The following is a 19932-nucleotide window of genomic DNA, read 5'->3' on the forward strand; positions in this document are numbered from 1 at the left end:
CTTTTGTTGGTTTAAAGCCTATTGTGTCTGCAAATAAAATTGCAACACCTGCTTTTTTCTGATTACCATTTTCCTGAAATATGGATGACCATCCTTTCACCTTGAGTCTGTATTTGTCTTTTAAGTTAAGATGTGACTCTTCTAAGCAACAGATATCTGGTCTGAGTTTTTGTATCCAATCAGCTAACTTATGTCTCTTTAGAGGACAGTTTAAGCCATTCACATTGATGGAGACTACTGATAAGTTTGGTGAAATTTTGGGTATCGAGTTTTTCAAAAGTCCAGTGGACATTTTTAATCTTTTCGCCATTGTAGAACTTGGAGTTTGATCAGGAGTTTCTGAGTGAGTTTACGTTTGTAGTAGAGGATTGGGTTGGTCGTTATGGAGGATAGGTCTGAGAATATCCTGAAGAGCTGGTTTGCTTGTGGCAAATTTCTTAAACATATGAATGTCGTTAAAGTATTTAATTTCTCCATTATAGATGAAACTCAGTTTAGCTGGGTACAAGATCCGGGGTTGAAAGTTATTTTGCTTTAGGAGATTAAAAGTCGATGACCACCCTCTTCTGGCTTGAAAAGTTTCAGCAGAGAGATATGCAGTCATTCTAATGTTCCTACCTTTGTAAGTAATGGCTTTCTTTCGCCTGATAACCTTGAGAATTTTCTCCTCCATGTTAACTTTAGTGAAGCTAATTATGATATTTCTGGGGGATGACTTATTGGGGTTGAATCATGCTGGAGTTCTGAAACTGTCTGCTATCTGAATTTCAGAGTCTCTAGGCATGTCTGGAAAATTGCCTTTCATAATTTCATGCAGAAGGGCCTCTGTGCCCATCGATGCCACTTCATCGTTTTCCGGAACTCCTATTATTCGTATATTGGCCTTCTTCGAATTATCCCAGAGCTCTCTAAGAGAGTGATCCGTTTTTGCTCTCCATTTCTCTTCCTCATTGAGAGTTTGGGAGCGTTCAAAGGCTTTATCTTCCATGTCAGAAATCCTTTCTTCTGCTTGGTCCATTCTGCTGCTGAGGGATTCTACTGTATTTTTCATATCTTTAAGGGCTGCAAATTCTTGCTTCAGTGTGTCTAAGTCTTTGTTGGTTTTTTCTTTAAATTCGTTAAATTCTTGAGACAACTTTTGAATTTCTCCTCGGATTCCTAATTCCATTTTATCGATCTTGTCTGCAATCCAAATTCTGAATTCGATTTCTGACATGTCTGCCAGTTGTTTATGAATGGGATCTTCAATTACATCCGCCATATGTGTCCTTGGGGGGGTTGATCTATTCTGGTTATTCATGTTACCAGAGTATTTCCGCTGATTCTGCCCCATGGTTGTTTTACTCCCTTTGATTTTTCCCCTGGGGTTTAGTTGAGGGCCTGTTCAGTGTTGTGGCCTCAGAGACTGGGGCCCTGTCCGATGTGGTGGGGCTAAGTGGTTCTGACTTATTTTCAGCTGGCTTCTGTTTTACCCTAGTGAAGCACTTGCTCTGGGTTGAAGTCTCAGTTCTCTGAGTCGGCCCTGCCCTGTAAGTTTCCTGGGTCTGTGAGTCATCTCAGGCAAATCCTATACTCAGGGGTGGCCTCCTCTGGTTGCCCAGGGAGGCAGGGGGTGTGGCTTCAGCCACCTCAGAGAACTGCCGCTCTGATGTGGTTCTCCCCAGCCTCACTCCTGTGTCTCAGAGTCAGGACTGACCAGCCGCATTTGGGTACTTTCCACGCCCCGAAAAATCCCCCAAGAATCTGGACTCCCAGGGAACAGGCCTCCAGATCCCAGAGTGAGGGTGGGGTGGGGCGCCAGGAGCCCAGAGCTGCCAGCAGCGAGCACACGCAGCTCCCTCTCGGTCTCTTGCCCGGCCGCAGTGCCGCAGCTGAAGCCTTCAGGCTTCAGAGTGAGGGCAGGGTGGGGGTGAGCAGCTGGAGCTCCGAGCCGCCGGCAGCCAACATACTCACTTCGACCCAGTTCCTTGCCCGGCCTCATGGCAGGCGCTCAGGTCTCCAGACCACTGAGCAAGGGCGGGGGGAGCTCCGGGAGCCCAGAACCATGGGCCGTGAGCACACTCAGCTCCCTCCCAGTCTCTTGCCCGGCCGCAGCGCCGCAGCTCAAGCCTTCAGGCTTCAGAGTGAGGGCGAGGTGGGGGGGGAGCAGCTGGAGCTCAGAGTCGCCGGCAGCGAACAGACTCAGTTCGACCCAGTTCCTTGCCCAGCCACACGGCAGGCACTCAGGTCTCCAGACCACAGAGCAAGGGCGGGGGGAGCTCCGGGAACCCAGAGCCGTCAGCAGCGAGCACACTCTGCTCCCTCCCGGTCTCTCACCCGGCCACAGTGCTGCAGCTCAAGCCTTCAGGCTTCAGAGTGTGGGCGGGGTGGGGGGGAGCAGCTGGAGCTCAAAGCCACCAGCAGAGAACAGACTCAGTTCGATCAAGTTCCTTGCCCAGCCACACAGCAGGCGTTCAGGTCTCCAGACCACAGAGCAAGGGCAGGGGGAGCACCAGGAACCCAGAGCTGGGAGTCCAGAGACGCCGGTAGCAAGGTCCCACAGTTCTGCTCAGTTTTATGCCTGGTTGTATTGTTGCCCAAGGAGGGCTGCTGCACCACGCCTCAGGGAAGCGCCGCCCTAGTGAGGGTCGCCCTCCGCTGACTGTCCTCACCTCTCTCCCGTGTCCCAGAATCAGCGCTGACCAGCCACAGCTCGGGGACCGTCCTCTCCCCTCTAGAAGTCACCAAAGAATCCGAACACCTGGGGGACAGGCTTTTAGACCTCAGAGAGAGTGGAGGGAAGTGCTGGGAGATCAGAGTTGCCGGCAAAGGATATTTACAGTTTTATACAGTTTTATGTCTGGCAGGAGAATGCCTAGGCACCCTAGTAAGGGAGGTAGGTCCAGATTTTAGTAGATTTCTCCCGTGAAGTGTAGAGGGAGGGCCTTTGATTTCTGCCCGTTTGTTTGTGGGGTTCTTAAGCCGATCAGGTGGGGGAGGGGGGACTCCCGTCGGCTTGGTGGTGGGTTTTGTACCTTTAGTTTGTGTCCTTGTGGTCGCAGCTCTTCTCAGTGGGGTTGATGTGCGTTCTTCAACTTTCTCGCTTGATGCTGCTTGAATCCATTAGGTTACTTGCTAAATTTTCGTCCCTTAACTCTCCTTCAGGACGGGAGCCTCTGTGGAAAGCTGGCTTCAGTACGCCATATTATCTCCGCCCCCTCTGGTCATCGACTTTTAATCTCCTAAAGCAAAATAACTTTCAACCCAGGATCTTGTATCCAGCTAAACTGAGTTTCATTTATGACGGAGAAATTAAATACTTCAATGACATTCATATGTTGAAGAAATTTGCCATAACCAAACCAGCTCTTCAGGATATTCTCAGACCTATCCTCCATAATGACCAACCCAATCCTATACCACAAAAGTAAATTCACTCAGAAACTTCGAATCAAACTCCAACTTCCACACTGGTGAAAGGATTAAAAATGTCCACTAGACCTTTGAAAAACTTGATACCCAAAATTTCACCAGACTTATCAATATTCTCCATGAATGTGAACAGCCTAAACTGTCCTCTAAAGAGGCACAGGTTGGCTGACTGGATACAAAAACTCAGGCCAGATAATTGTTGCATACAAGAGTCACATCTTAACTTAAAAGACAAATACAGACTCAGGGTGAAAGGACGGTCATCCATATTTCAGGCAAATGGTTATCAGAAAAAAGCATGTGTCACAATTTTATTTGCAGACACAATAGGCTTTAAACCAACAACAGTAAGGAAGGACAAGAATGATCACTTCATATTTGTTAAGGGTGATACTCAATATGATGAGATCTCAATTATGAATATCTACGCACCCAACCAGAGTGCACCTCAATTTATAAGAGAAACTCTAACAGACATGAGCAACTTGATTTCCTCCAGCTGCATAATAGTCGGAGATTTCAACACTCCTTTGGCAGTGTTGGATCGATCCTCCAATAAGAAGCTGAGCAAAGAAATTTTAGATTTAAATCTAACCATCCAATATCTGGATTTAGCAGACATATACAGAACATTTCATCCTAACAAAACTGAATACACATACTTCTCATCAGCCCACAGAACCTACTCCAAAATCGATCACATCTTAGGTCACAAGTCTAACCTCAGTAAATTTAAAGGAATAGAAATTATTCCATGCATCTTCTCGGACCACCATGGAATAAAACTTGAGCTGAGTAACAATAGGAATCTGCATACTCATACAAAAACATGGAAGTTAAATAACCTTATGCTGAATGATAGCTGGGTCAGAGATGAGATTAAGAAAGAAACTGCCAATTTTTTGGAACAAAATGACAATGAAGACACGAACTGTCAGAACCTCTGGGACACCGCAAAGGCAGTTCTAAGAGGGAAATTTATAGCACTGCAAGCCTTCCTCAAGAGAATGGAAAGAAAGGAAGTTAACAACTTAATGGGACATCTCAAGCAACTGGAAAAGGAAGAACATTCCAACCCCAAACCCAGTAGAAGAAAATAACCAAAATTAGAGCAGAATTAAATGAAATTGAAAACAAAAGAATAATACAACAGATCAATAAATCAAAAAGCTGGTTTTTTGAAAAGGTCAATAAAATAGATAAACCTTTGACCAATGTAACCAGAGAAAAAAGAGTAAAATCTCTAATCTCATCAATCAGAAACAACAAAGACAAAATAACAATAGACTCCTCAGAAATCCAAAAAATCCTTAATGAATATTACAAGAAACTATATTCTCTGAAATATGAAAATCTGAAGGAAATTGACCCATACTTGGAAGCACGTCACCTTCCAAGACTTAGCCAGAATCAAGTGGAAATGCTGAACGGGCCCATATCAAGTTCGGAAATAACATCAACCATACAAAACCTCCCTAAGAAGAAAAGCCTGGGACCAGATGGTTTCATGTCAGAATTCTACCAAACCATTAAGGAGGAATTAGTACCTATATCACTCAACCTGTTCCAAAAGGTAGAAAAAGAAGGAAGACTACCCAGCACATTCTATGAAGCAAACATCACCCTGATCTCCAAACCAGGAAAAGACCCCACAAGAAAAGAAAATTATAGACCAATATTACTAATGAATATAGATGCAAAAATATTCAACAACATCCTAACAAACAGAATCTAGCAACACATCAAACAAATTATACATCATGACCAAGTCGGTTTTATCCCAGGGTCTCAAGGCTGGTTCAATATACGTAAATCTATAAATGTAATCAGCACATAAACAAATTAAAAAACAAAGACCATATGATTCTCTCAATCGATGCAGAAAAAGCTTTTGAAAATATCCAGCATCCCTTCATGATCAGAACACTTAAGAAAACTGGTATAGAAGGGACATTTCTTAAACTGATAGAGGCCATCTACAGCAAACTCACAGCCAATGTCATATTGAATGGAGTTAAATTGGAATCATTTCCACTCAGATCAGGAACTAGATAAGGCTGCCCATTGTCTCTATTGCTTTTTAACAGTGTAATGAAAGTTTTAGCCACTGCAATTAGGGAAGAAAAGGCGATCAAGGATATCCATATAGGGTCAGAAGAGATCAAACTTTCGCTCTTTGCAGATGATATGATTGTATATCTGGAAAACACCGGGGATTCTACTACAAAACTCTTAGAAGTGATCAAGGAATACAGCAGCGTCTCAGGTTACAAAATCAATATTCATAAATTGGTAGCCTTTATATATACCAATAATAGTCAAGTTGAAAAAAAAGTTAAGGACTCTATCCCATTCACAGTAGTGCCAAAGAAGATGAAATATTTGGGAGTTTGTCTAACAAAGAACGTGAAAGATCTCTATAAAGAGAACTATGAATCGCTAAGAAAAGAAATAGCTGAAAATGTCAACAAATGGAAAAACATACCATGCTCATGGCTGGGAAGAATCAACATCGTTAAAATGTCCATGCTACCCAAAGCAATATATAATTTCAACGCAATCCCTATTAAAGTTCCACTGTCATACTTTAAAGATCTTGAAAAAACAATACTTCGTTTTATATGGAATCAGAAAAAAACCTCGAATAGCCAAGACATTACTCAGAAATAAAAACAAAGCAGGAGAAATCACTCTACCAGACCTCAGACTATACTACAAATCGATAGTGATCAAAACAGCATGGTATTGGCACAAAAACAGAGAAGTAGATGTCTGGAACAGAACAGCGAACCAAGAGATGAATCCAACTACTTACCGTTATTTAATCTTTGACAAGCCAATTAAAAACATTCAGTGGGGAAAAGATTCCGTATTTAACAAATGGTGCTGGGTGAACTGGCTGGCAACCTGTAGAAGACTGAAACTGGACCCACACCTTTCACCATTAACTAAGATAGACTCTCACTGGATTAAAGATTTAAACTTAAGACATGAAACTATAAAAATACTAGAGGAGAGTGCAGGGAAAACCCTTAAAGAAATCGGTCTGGGCAAGTATTTTATGAGGACCCCTCGGGCAATTGAAGCAGCTTCAAAAATACACTACTGAGACTTGATCAAACTAAAAAGCTTCTGCACAGCCAAGAACACAGTAAGTAAAGCAAGCAAACAGCCCTCAGAATGGGAGAAGATATTTGCAGGTTATGTCTCTGACAAAGGTTTAATAACCAGAATCCACAGAGAATTCAGATGCATTAGCAAGAAAAGAAGAAGGGATCCCACCGCAGGCTGGGCAAGGGATTTGAAGAGAAACTTCTCTGAAGAAGACAGGGGCGCAGCCTACAAACTTATGAAAAAAATGCTCATTATCTTTAATCATCAGAGAAATGCAAATCAAAACTACTCTGAGATATCATCTAACTCCAGTGAGACTAGCCTATATCACAAAATCTCAAAACCAGAGATGTTGGCATGGATGTGGAGAAAAGGGAACACTTTTGCACTGCTGGTGGGAATGCAAATTAATACATTTCTTTTGGGGCGGCGCCTGTGGCTCAGTGGGTAAGGCGCCAGCCCCATGTACTGAGGGTGGTGGGTTCAAGCCCGGCCCCGGCCAAACTGCAACCAAAAATAGCCGGGCGTTGTGGCGGGCGCCTGTAGTCCCAGCTACTCGGGAGGCTGAGGCAAGAGAATCGCTTAAGCCCAGGAGTTGGAGGTTGCTGTGAGCTGTGTGAGGCCACAGCACTCTACTGAGGGCCATAAAGCGAGACTCTGTCTCTACAATAAAAAAAAAAATACATTCCTTTTGGAAAGATATATGGAGAACACTCAGAGATCTAAAAATAGATCTGCCATTCAATCCTGTAATTCCTCTGCTGGGCATATACCCAGAAGACCAAAAATCACAACATAACAAAGATATTTGTACCAGAATGTTTATTGCAGCCCAATTCATAATAGCTAAGTCACGGAAAAAGCCCAAGTGCCCATCGATCCACGAATGGATTCATAAATTGTGGTATATGTACACCATGGAATATTATGCAGCCTTAAAGAAAGATGGAGACTTTACCTCTTTCATGTTTACATGGATGGAACTGGAACATATTCTTCTTAGTAAAGTATCTCAAGAATGGAAGAAAAAGTACCCAATGTACTCAGCCCTACTATGAAACTAATTTATGGCTTTCACATGAAAGCTATAACCCAGTTACAACCTAAGAATAGGGGGAAGGGGAAAGGGAGGTGGGGAGGGGGGAGAGGGAGGAGGGTTGGTGGGATTACACCTGCGGTACATCTTACAGGGGTATATGTGAAACTTAGTAGATGTGGAATGTAAATGTCTTGGCACAATAACTAGGAAAGTGCCAGGAAGGCTATGTTAACCATTGTGATGAAAATATGTCAAATGGTCTATGAAGCTAGTGTATGATGCCCCATGATCATATCTATGTACACAGCTATGATTTAATAAAATAAATAAATAAATAAAAATTTTTAAAAAACTAAAGTTAAGAAAAAAAGTTTTAAGCAAAGAATTTACATTTTATATCCAAAGGCATTTAAATAAAATCCAAAATATTTGCAGGTTATACCTCCGATAAAGGTCTAATAACCAGAATCCACAGAGAACTCAAACGTATTAGCAAGAAAAGAACACGTGATCCCATCTCAGGGTGGGAAAGGGACTTGAAGAGAAACTTCTCTAAAGAAGACAGATGCACAATCTACAAACACATGAAAAAAAGCTCATCATCCTTAATCATCAGAGAAATGCAAATCAAAACTACTTTGAGATACCACCTAACCCCAGTAAGAGTAGCCCACATAACAAAATCCCAAAACCAGAGATGTTGGCGTGGATGTGGAGAAAAGGGCACACTTCTACACTGCTGGTGGGAATGCACACTAATACGTTCCTTCTAGAAAGATGTTTAGAGAATACTTAGAGACCTAAAAATAGACCTGCCATTCGATCCTGTAATTCCTTTACTAGGTTTATACCCAGAAGACCAAAAGTCACAATATAACAAAGACATCTGTACCAGAATGTTTATTGCAGCCCAATTCATAATTGCTAAGTCATGGAAGAAGCCCAAGTGCCCATCGATCCACAAATGGAGTAGCAAATTGTGGTACATGTACACCATGGAATATTATGCAGCCTTAAAGAAAGATGGAGACTTTACCTCTTTCATGTTTACATGGATGGAGCTGGAACATATTCTTCTTAGCAAAGTATCTCAGGAATGGAAGAAAAAGTATCCTATGTACTCAGCTCCACTATTCACCTAAATTATAGCTTTCACATGAAGGCTGTAACCCAACTATAGCACAAGACTATGGGGAAAGGGCCAAGGAAGGGGAAGGGAGGCGGGAGGTTTTGGTGGAGGGAGGGTAATAGGTGGGGCCACACCTATGGTGCATCTTAGAATGGGTACAGGCGAAACTTACTAAAGGCAGAATACAAATGCCTACATACAGTAACTAAGAAAATACCATGAAGGCTACGTTGAACAGTTTGATGAGAATATTTCAGATTGTATATGAAACCCGCACATTGTACCCCTTGATTGCACTAATGTACACAGCTATGATTTAACAATAAAAATAAATAAATTCAAAAAAAAAAGTTTGAAGCAAAGAATTCACATTTTATATCCAAAGGCAATGCCAGAATATCAAACCAAAGTATATTAGGTAAATGAAGGATCAGAGATTAAAAAAAAAAACAAGTAGAAAGAAATACATGAAGGAACCCAAAATATAAACCATGTTTTACTTACAGGATCAACAAAGTCCATATTGAGTCCATAACAAAGCTTTTGGATTCGAGATGTAATTTTGTCGAACATGACTCGCTCCTGGCGGCCATCTGAAGAATCAACCATAAGACTCATGTTAACAAATACTAAGATGGCAATGTCAAAGAATCAAATGTAATCAATATGTGAACTTTTTAACTTGACCAATATGAAATGCTATTTCACAGATAAAAGATTCAGACCTCTGGCTCAGCACCCGTAGCTCAGTGGTTAGGGTGCCAGCCACATACACCGAGGCTGGTGGGTTCGAACCCGGCTTGGGCCTGCTCAACAACAATGACAACTACAAAAACAACAACAACAACAAAAATAGCCAGGCTTTTTTGTAAGCACCTATAGTCCCAGCTACTTGGGAGGCTGAGACTCATGTAAGCCCAAGAGTTTGAGGTTGCTGTGAGCTGATAACACAGCACTCTACGAAAGCAACATAGTGAGACTCTGTCTCAAAAAAAAAAAAGATTCAGACCCCCAATAGATTTATCAAGAGATTATTTTTTTTTATCAAGAAATTATTTTTGTTTTCTCTACCATCTTCAAGAAGTATGGATTCCTTACTGAAAGTCTTCCCTTCTCTTATAATCGGAAGGACTGTTGCAATAACTTTGCAAATGTTTTCCCCTGTCTCATATGGCAGTCAAAATCATATCATTACCCCTAATAGTGGCTTCCTGTTTCCTTCAGAATAAAAGTCAAATCATTAAAACAGTTCAAGGGTCCTCAAACTGCGGCCCGCAGGCCACATGAGGTGGTATGACTGTGTTTGTTCCCGTTCTGTTTTTTTACTTCAAAATAAGGTATGTGCAGTGTGCATAGGAATTTGTTCATAGTTGTTTGTTTTTTTTAACTATAGTCCGACCCTCCAACAGTCTGAGGGACAGTGAATTGGCCCCGTTTAAAAAGTTTGAGAATGCCCGGTTTACAGAATCCTACACAACCTGCCCTGTGTACCCACCTCCCCAACTTTACCTCCAACTCTTTCATCCTCTTTACTTACTCTACTTTGGCAACTCTGGCCGTCTGGCTATCTACACCACCTTTAGGTATCTGTTCAACATTACCTTCTCAGTGAGACTTTCCCTGATGACACTATTTTAAATTGCAATGACCCAAACACAACCCTGATTTTTCTGTCTTCCCTTTCTATGCTTCTTTTTTCTCCATAGCATTTGTCACCATCTGACATGCTATATATAATTTACTTATATTTTTCATGATTTTAGACTTAGGTTATAAATATTCCCCTTTGTCCATCCAGATAAAAAGTCCAAGTATTCTTAGTTTAACCTCAAATAGTAGTTCATCCAACCTTTATTTAACCTTACCAGGATTGGTAGATGTATCTAATCATTAAATAGCATTAACCTCCGGCAAACCACATGTTATCAGTCATTTCACAGGTCTTCATTTGTTCTACTTATCTCATTTATAGTGACAATAAAATGAGATAAGGTAAAAAGTGCTTCTGTTAAAACAACTTAGGTTTAGTTAAGACTATTATATCTCAAAAAAACTAAAGCTGCACTTACTGGGAAAAACAATCACAGTATGAGATCACTCAACAAATGTGTCTCATTCTGATTTAGTTTTTGTCTACTCTGTGTACCTACAATCCTTTGTAACTATAGGGTGAGTATCCCTAATCTGAAAATCTAAAATTTTTTGAGATGTAATAACACTCAAAGGAAAAGCTTACTGGAGCATTCCGAATTTTGGATTTTCTGACTACAGATGTTCAACCAGAAAGTAAAGGGTGGCCATAAAGTTTAAACTGCACACTAACTTTATGGCCACCCTCTACAATGTAAATACTCCAAAATCAAAAAAAAAAAAAAAAAAACTATATCTGAAACACTTCTGATCCCAAGCATGTTAAATAATGGATAGTCGGCTGGGCGCCTATAGCTCAGCAGCTAGGGCACCAGCCACATACACCGGAGCTGGCGGGTTCAAATCCAGCCTGGGCCTGCCAAACCACAATGACAACTACAACCAAAAAATAGCCGGGCATTGTGGTGGGTGCCTGTAGTCCCAGCTACTTGGGAGATTGAGGCAAGAGAATCACTTAAGCCCAAGAGTTTGGGGTTGCTGTGAGCTGAGACACCACAGCACTTTACCCAGGGTGACAGCTTGAGACTCTGTCTCAAAAAAAAAAAAAAAAAATGGATTCAATCTATAGTAACTAATAAGCAACACGTTAAATATGTGTTTACACTTGGCCTTCTCATTCACATAAGTATTTTCAATTTTAGTGCCTGGCACAAAAATTCTCAAATGTCTAACAAAGAATGAACAATAAGACATCACTATTAATTCATCATCACTAAAACAAATTGTTTTTTCTTCTACACCAATATATTAGCATGAAGCTAGCCCTTCTCTTTCTGATCACTATTGTGACCTCCTTTTCCGGCCAGACATACTTTCGCACGCAATGTTTAACTCTGGAACACAGTAAATTAACTGCCCACACTGGGGCTGAACCCTCAGTGCCCTACAAATTGGCTAACAAGGCAAACAGGTAACCACAAAGCAACATTAGAAACCTGCAGCTACCAAAAGTTCTTAAGTTAATCAGGAGACTAAGAAAAAGTACACCAGTAATTACCTTAATTCACACCTGAGAATGGGAGGCCGACTAAAGGTCTAAAGGTCCCATGATCCACTCTTCCCTACCCTGTCATTCCACTTTGTCAATTTTTTAACCCAGATGTTGATTTTATTACATCAGTAATCTCTGCTTCTCACTGCCAGCATTAAACTCTTCTCTCAAGCAAGGCCTTCCTTAATTTGAGCCCACCTCCCAAAATTTTTTGTTCCCTGTGAAATATCATTAAGTCCCCTTCCCACATCTGCATCATTGCTTACACCTTACTCTGTCCAAAAGGTTCACTACCACCTTTTCATACATCTAACTCCTACTTAATCCTCTAAATTCAACATCTCCATGAAACCTGCCCAATCATTATAGTTCATGTTGGCCTATTCCTCCTCTGAAATCCTCTAGAATACTAATTGTCTGATTTCCTTGTGGTTATAAACTGTCCATAATTCTTTTCACTTCAGAAAACATTGCTAATCCTATAAGAGCAAGGATGTTCCTTTTCTACAAGCTAGAAACTTTCTATTTCCTCTGTTAGGCCACATACCTGGCTCTTAGAATGATTAGGGCTAGCTCAAATGTCAGCTTCTCAGAGACGCCTTCTCTGACTACTCAATCCAAGGTTATTTTCTCTCTCTTTTTTTTTTTTTTGCAGTTTGGCAGGGGCCAGGTTCGAACCCGCCACTCTGGGTTATGGGGCTGGCGCCCTAGCCTCTGAGCTACAGGCGCCGGCCAAGCGCGATAGCTCACGCCTGTAATCCTAGCACTCAGGAAGGCTGAGGCGGGTGGATTGCCCTGAGTTCAGATGTTCGAGACCAGTTTAAGCCAGAGTGAGACCCCCATCTCTACAAAAAAAAGAGCTAGATGTTGTGGCAGGCGCCTGTAATCCCAGCTACTTGGGAGGCTGAGGCAAGAGAATCGCTTAAGCCCAAGAGTTAGAGGTTGCTGTGAGCCATGATGCCATAGCACTCTACCAAGGGCCACAAAGTGAGACCTGTCTCAATCAAAAAAAAAAAAAAAATCATTAATTAAAATTTTTTTTTTTGAGAGAGAGTCTCACTTTGTCACCCTCAGTGGAGTGCCATGGCATCACAGCTAACAGCTTGGGCTCAAATGATCCTCTTACCTCAGTCTCCTGAGTAGCTGGGACTACAGGCGCCTACCACAATGCTCGGCTATTTTTAGAGACAGGGTCTCATGCTAGCTCTGACAGGTCTCGAACTCATGAGCTCAAGCAATACACCTGCCTCGGCCCCCCAGGTGGCCAGGTGAGCCACCTCACCCAGCCAATTAAATTATTTTCAAAAGAAGTTCAAAGCACAGTAAATATATTCTATTTTTTACTCTTTTTTTGATCAACATTATTTAAGTGTGCCATGGAAGTTTAGCTGTAGGTTGAAGTGTGCCATGAGATGAAAAACACCACACTACATGAAAATAACTGATTCTTTACATGTTTACTCATTTCTTTTTTTTTTTAATATCACCCTCAGTAGAGTGCTGTGACAGCAACCTCCAACTCTTGGGCTTAAGCAATTCTCTTGCCTCAGCCTCCCAAGTAGCTGGGACTATAGGCGCCTGTACAATGCCCGGCTATTTTTTGGTTGTAGTTGTCATTGCTGTTTGGCAGGCCTGGGCCGGGTTCAAACCCGCAACCTCCAGTGTATGTGGCTGGCGCCCTAGCTGCTGAGCTACAGGCACTGAGCCATGTTTACTCATTTCTTATGTACACTTACCACTCCCACCCACATCAGGATATAAACTTGCTTTGTTCACTGCTAAATCTGACTCCTAAAACAGTTCCTAGCACAAAGAGGTGCTGAAAAATGCCGAGTAACTACATGGGTTACTATTGCCTGTACTTCACCTATTAAGTATGTGTCATATTTCATATTACTTTTTTATTTGTCTTTCTCAACTGATTATAAGATCTTTGAAAGCAAGAACCATGTCAGCCTACTCATCAATGTAATCCCAGTGCCCAGCACAGATTCCACACAAGGAGTTGTCAAATAATACAATGAGTAAGGAATGGAAAAAGGAAGGAAGGGAGAGAGAGTAATCTGGAACAAAAGAAAGATTACCAGAATGAAAATGGATGCTGCAGAAGGTATTATTTTGTCAACTTTTTTATCATTCTATGTATATACATACATATACATGTGTAAGTATATAAAATGTGTTTTTTGCAACGGATTACAATACAAAATTTTGAAAACACTATACTAAATTCCAAAGCAGTTTACAACTCCATCAGCTACTTTGTCATTAATTGCAATGGTCTCAGTTTTTATTTTAACTGTCATCTTCTTAAGGAATGGTACTCTCCCATTTCCCATTAGGAAACATAGCTCAAGGCAACAGATGAGAAAAACTCATTTATTATTCCCTTCCGTTCTGTTATCTAACAATTTTCATATGGGCTATACCTAAATCACTAAGACCTTTAAATTCTTTGAAGATGGAGCTGCTTTCTCTCTTACAGTGTTTAGCAAGATATCAGGACATTGAATAAGTACTGCCAGATGCTCTCCTGAATAATTACATAAAAACTATAGGAGTTAGTCTGCTACCTCGTGAAAATGCCATAAATAAACATGCCAGAAAAAAAACAAAAAACAAAAACCCTACACACGTTAAAAAACAAAAGTAAAGACATAAATCTAAATACAGGCTATATATTAAGAAAGCCTTGGGAGCCAGTGCACACGGTGGTTCACACACCAATAATCCTAGCACTCTGGGAAGCCAAGGAGGGAGGATTGCTTGAGCTCAGGATTTCCAGACAATACTGAGCAGGACCAAGACCCCATCTCTACAAAAAATAGAAAAATGAACAGGGTGTGGTGATGCACATCTGTAGTTCCAGCTATTTGGAAGGCTGAGGCAGAAAGATTGCTTGAACAGACTGTGAGCAAGGCTGGTGCCACTGCACACTAGCCTGGACAACACAGTGAGACTCTGCCCACACACACACACACAAAAAAGAAACGCTTGCTGAATGTTACAATGGCAGAATCGATAGCATGAATCATCTGGATTAAATAATGCTCTCTGAAAGAATGAGAGACAAAATAAGCCCTGCTTTTTAAAGCTAGCTGTAGGCCACCATGCCTGTAATTCTAGTACTCTGGGAGGCCGAGGCGGGTGGACTGCCTGAGCTCACAGGTTCGAGACCAGCGTGAGCCAGAGTGAAACCTTGTCTCTAAAAAAAAAAAAAAAAAATAGCCGGGCGCTGTGGTGGGCGCCTGTAATCCCAGCTATTTGGGAGGCTGAGGCAAGAGAATTGTTTAAGCCCTTGAGTCTGAGGTTCCTTTAACCTATGACGCTACCACACTCTACCAAGGGTGACAATGTGAGACTCTGTCTCAAAAAAAGAAAAAAAAATACGCAGTGTTGTGGCAGGCACCCATAGTCCCAGCCACTCAGGAGGCTGAGGCAGAAGAATCACTTGAGCCCAAGAGTTTGAGGTTGCTGTGAGCTATGACGTGATGGCACTCTACTGAGTGTGACAAAGGGAGTCTCTGTCTCAAAATATAAATAAATAAGTAAATAAATAAATCCAGCTGTAGATACTACTTTTTAAACTACAGTATTTCAGGGGCACTCACAGCTCAATGGTTAGGGCACCAGCCACATGCTCTGGGGCTGGTGGATTCGAACTCAGCCCAGGCTTGCATAACAAACAAACAAAAAGCAGGGCATTGTGGCGGGCACCTGTAGTCCCAGCTACTAGGGAAGCTGAGGCAAGAGAATCACTTGAGCCCAAGAGTTGGAGGTTGCTGTGAGTTATGATGCCATGGCACTCTACCTACAGTGACAAAGTGAGACTCCGTCTCAATAAAAAAATAAATAAAATACTGTATTTCAAAGTAGACTCAAAAGGTTAAAAAATCAACAGAGGTATTGCCTAGTCCAGTAGGTCCATATGTTTTCAATATATCTTTGTTACTGACTTATCATAAGATTATCAAACATCGCTCCCATATCTCTTTCTAAAAGTTTAAAAACTAGATGCTCCCCTCTCACTCACAAGAATGGATTAATAAAAGTGCACTATGTATTTTGGTCTTTGGTCTCATCAGCTAAAATGGAGGGCTAGAGAAATTCACACAAGGATGTTCTCAAAATACTAAAAACAAGGACTACCCCTATCCATTCATCTCTCGGCTGCAGTTAAACCATCCTGGACAAAATCAAATCAACTACCTGCTTACCCAGAGCACTTATCATATTCTGCATTCTGACATTAATTATTCTCATTCATTCCTTGAGAAGCAATTAGTGGCAGGTCCTATGCTAAATGTTGAGTGGAAAAGTCCCCATCTTTGAAATGTTTCCAGTCTAGTGATCAAAGCAGAAACACTGAATCCCAGCCTAGTGGTCAAAACAGAAACATTCAATCAATCAATCAGTATTTATTTACTAAAGGCCTATAATTTTAAGTAATTTTACTGCTTCAACAAAGGCAAGTAGATTCAACTCAAACCTTGTTCAAACCTGTCTCATATGGCTCTCTATTATAAGTATGTTTGTTCTTCCAACCTGATTAAATCTATTCCCAAAGCAGGGACTTTCTCCTCTTAGAACCCCACAAAGCCAAGCGAAGGGCTGGGCACAAAGAGGGATTTAGCAAGTCTAACGGGAAAAAACTGTTGAGAAAGAATACAAATCCCTGGTTCTTCCCAGTCCCAATCTTGTCAGAGGTCTTGGTCACCCTTCTTTGATTCTTTCTTCCCATGAAGGGGAAGGAGTTAGTCTCTGTCCCAAACTCTCCTCTGTGAATATCCCTGGGGCATAGGGCATCACAATATCTTACAAAGGACAAACTTCATGGAGGTGTCTGTCTGGAATCCATACCCTTATCTTCACCGCCCAAAAGACATCAGTAAATTGACAGGCGCCCTTGTAATGTACAGAATCTCTCCTGGTTGCCCCCTGTGCCTAGGACCGGTCACCAACCCCGCGATTCGATTTTGAAATAAAAAAACTGTGTTGTCAGCTATGGGTTCGAACCCTGGCATCATCATCAACTAACTGAGTTGATTCAGTCACCGAAATCTCTCTCTGAGTGAGAAATAACAGTCTCTGGAAGGTGCCGGACGCACACAGTAACTGCTCGATACAGGGTTGGTGTCATTCTTTTGAACGACCGCAGGATGACAAAGCCAGGAGCGGGGCAGACAGACAGAAGACAGAGGCCGAGCTGGCTGACAGGGCGGGAGGCCGAGGCGGGAACAGCGCGAGCGGCGGGAACAGCACCAACAGCGGGAACGGCGGGAAGCCGCGGAGGAGGGCTGGCTGGGCAGTAACTTCCGCGGCGGCAGCCCCCGCCCGCTCACCCCTCTCCTCACCCACCTCACCGCCCCTTCCCCGACCCCTCACCTCGCTTGATCACATGCATCGCAGCTATTAGCTGAGGAACTGAGGGATTCGAGACCGGGCTGCAGCTCTGAGGCACTGGCGGGATCGAGAAGGTGGCTGAGAGCAAAAGACTGGGCTCCAGGGGCTGCTCAGGCGCAGAGTTGGGGCCAAACGGCACTTTCCCCACCAGAGCACAGAAGCACACAAGCACACAATCCAAATCCCCTTCCCGCGCCCGCCACCCGAAACGCGCAGAGGAACGCTCTGACGTTAATCGACGCTGCTCACGCCTGCGGGGTGGGCTGAGCAAGACTAGTAGAAAGCCGGTATCTCCTGGTAGCCGCCATGTTGAGTTTGGGCAAGGTCCTGTAAACAACCTCTCTCTCTATATATAGCCACAGTGGGCATGTCTGAGCATGCCCGGTAGGAACGCTGTTCTCCTGCTGCCATGTTGCGTGTGGGCAAAGTCGAATTGTTGGACCTCAGGCCTTGGCTTAGCCGGCCCAGTCCACTAGGTCAGGCCCTGCCCCTCGCGCCTGCGTGTTCCCGCTAAAGTCAAAATGGTTCCATTATTGAAAGAGGCATAACCTTCTCGAACAATTTTTGTTGTATTTATACATTATGATTAACCTTGAGACTGCTGTCTGATATGGGCTCCATATACGAGAGCAACTGAAAGCTTCAGGGCTCTTAGGTGGATCAGAAGCCAGGCACTCAATTAAGAGTTGGAAGAAAGCCATGCTAGGCCAATGGCGTTTGGATTTCTTCCTGAAATAAGTCGGAGCCCTGAGAGAGTTTCAAGCCGGACATGACCAAGACCCTATAGAAACAGGGTCAACAGTAAGGCATTTGTCACCTGGTGAAGGGAGGATGGACTTGGTGACTGAATGTGAAGAGTAGGAATAGAAGAGAGCCCTAATATATGAGGCTAATATAGAAGCTTTTGATTTGGACTACTCAAACTGATCTTTCTGAAACTTCATTTGTGGCATTCTCTCCCTAAAACCTTTCAAAACTTATCATTGGGTTCTCCATTCTCTCCAGAAGCTGCCTGAGCTTCTTGTAAAGTAATTCTAAAAGTCATAGAGAATCATAGGTGAAGTTCTAAGTAGACAGGATTAAGAAAGCCCAGACTAAGGGTTGCCTTTATTTAGCAAATAAAATGTGTCCTAGATATTGCATGAGATTATACTAAAAAAATATTCACCTGAAATTCAAAAAAATAATAATTTTTTTTTGAGACAGAGTCTCAGTCTATAACCCTGGGTAGAGTACACTGGCATCATAGCTCATAGCAACCTCAAATTCCAGGGCTCAAGTAATCCTCTTGCCTCAGCCTCTGGAACAGCTGGGACTACAGGGGTACACCACTACACCTAACTTATTTTTCTATTTTTAGTAGACATGTGGTCTCACTCTTCCTCAAGCTGGTCTTAAACCCCTAAACCTAAGCAATCCACTTGCCTCAGCTTCCCGGAGTGACAGGATTACAGGCATGAGCCACCATCCAACCCTGAAATTCAAATTCAACTGACCTTCCTGTATTTTATTGGTAACCCTAACCAAAAAGCTTTTCTGTCTTTTTTATTTCAGTTTAATATGAGGGTAACAAAGAATTAGGTTACAATGTTTGCATTTGTTAGGTATACTCCCTGCTGTAGTTTATCCTGCCCCCAGGCGGTGTGCCATATACCCCCTCATTGTGCCTATCAAGTGGGAACACAACCATCCCCCTTCTTCCTACCCTTTCCCCATTCTGGTTCCCCCTTCCCTCAACTTGAATTGAATTGGGTTTTTCTTTTATTGAGCGTGTATGTATTAGATTGTCTCCTGGTTTCATATGAGTATTAACTACATTGGATGCTTGATTGCTTTTCCATTCTTGATACTTTACTAAGATGTATGTGTTTCAACTCCATCCAGGTTAATACAAAAGATGTAAAGTGGGGTGGGTGGGGTGGCTCACCCCTGTAATCCTAGCATTCTGGGAGGCCGAGGCAGGTGGATTACTTGAGCTCACAAGTTGGAGACCAGCCTGAGCAAAAGCGAGACACCCCCCCACACACAGTTTCTACTAAAAACAGAAAAACTGAGGCAAAAGGATTGCTTGAGCCCAAGAGTTTGAGGTTGCTGTGAGCTGTAACACTGACACTCTACCCAGGGTGACAAAGTGAGACTCTGTCAAAAAAAAAAAAAAAGTTTAAAGCCTTCATCTTCGATATGGCTGAATAGTATTCCATGATTGATTGATTGATCGATATGGCTGAATAGTATTCCATGATTGATTGATTGATTGATTGATTGGTAGATAGATAGATACCACAATTTGTTAATCCATTCCTGGGTTGATAGACATTTAGGTTTTCCCATATCTTGACAATTGTAAATTGATCTGCAATAAACAACCTAGTGCAAATGTCCTTGTGATAAAATGATTTTCTTTGCTCTGAGTAGATGCCTAGTAATGGGATTGTGGGGATAAAATGGGAAGTCTAATCTGAGTTCTTCGAAGATTCTCCATACTTCTTTTAAAAGAGGCTATATTAGATTGCAGTCCCACCAACAGTGTAAAAAGTGTTCCGGGCCACACCTGTGGCTCAAAGGAGTAGGGCACTCGCCCCATATGCCCGAGGTGGCATGTTCAAACCCAGCCCTGGCCAAAAACTGCAAAAACAAAACAAAAAAGTGTTCTCTTCTCCACATCCTAACTAGCATCTGCAGCTTTGGGATTTT

The 19932-nt window shown here is 42.4% G+C and overlaps 1 protein-coding gene across 1 annotated transcript in view; it reads right to left on the reverse strand.

Moving 5' to 3' along the window:
• The window catches only part of RRM1 (ribonucleotide reductase catalytic subunit M1), a 72485-nt gene extending 54939 nt beyond the window's left edge, over positions 1 to 17546 (reverse strand). Inside the window, exons 1-2 of the mRNA XM_053560825.1 lie at positions 17221 to 17546; positions 9198 to 9286 (exon numbers count right to left, since the gene is read on the reverse strand). Coding sequence (XP_053416800.1) covers positions 9198 to 9286; positions 17221 to 17239 — 108 coding nt within the window. The 5' untranslated portion in view covers positions 17240 to 17546. The remainder of the gene's footprint in view (positions 1 to 9197; positions 9287 to 17220) is intronic.
• Positions 17547 to 19932: the final 2386 nt, after the last annotated feature.

This window comes from Nycticebus coucang, chromosome 14 (genome assembly GCF_027406575.1).
Source record: "Nycticebus coucang isolate mNycCou1 chromosome 14, mNycCou1.pri, whole genome shotgun sequence".
NCBI lineage: Eukaryota > Metazoa > Chordata > Mammalia > Primates > Lorisidae > Nycticebus > Nycticebus coucang.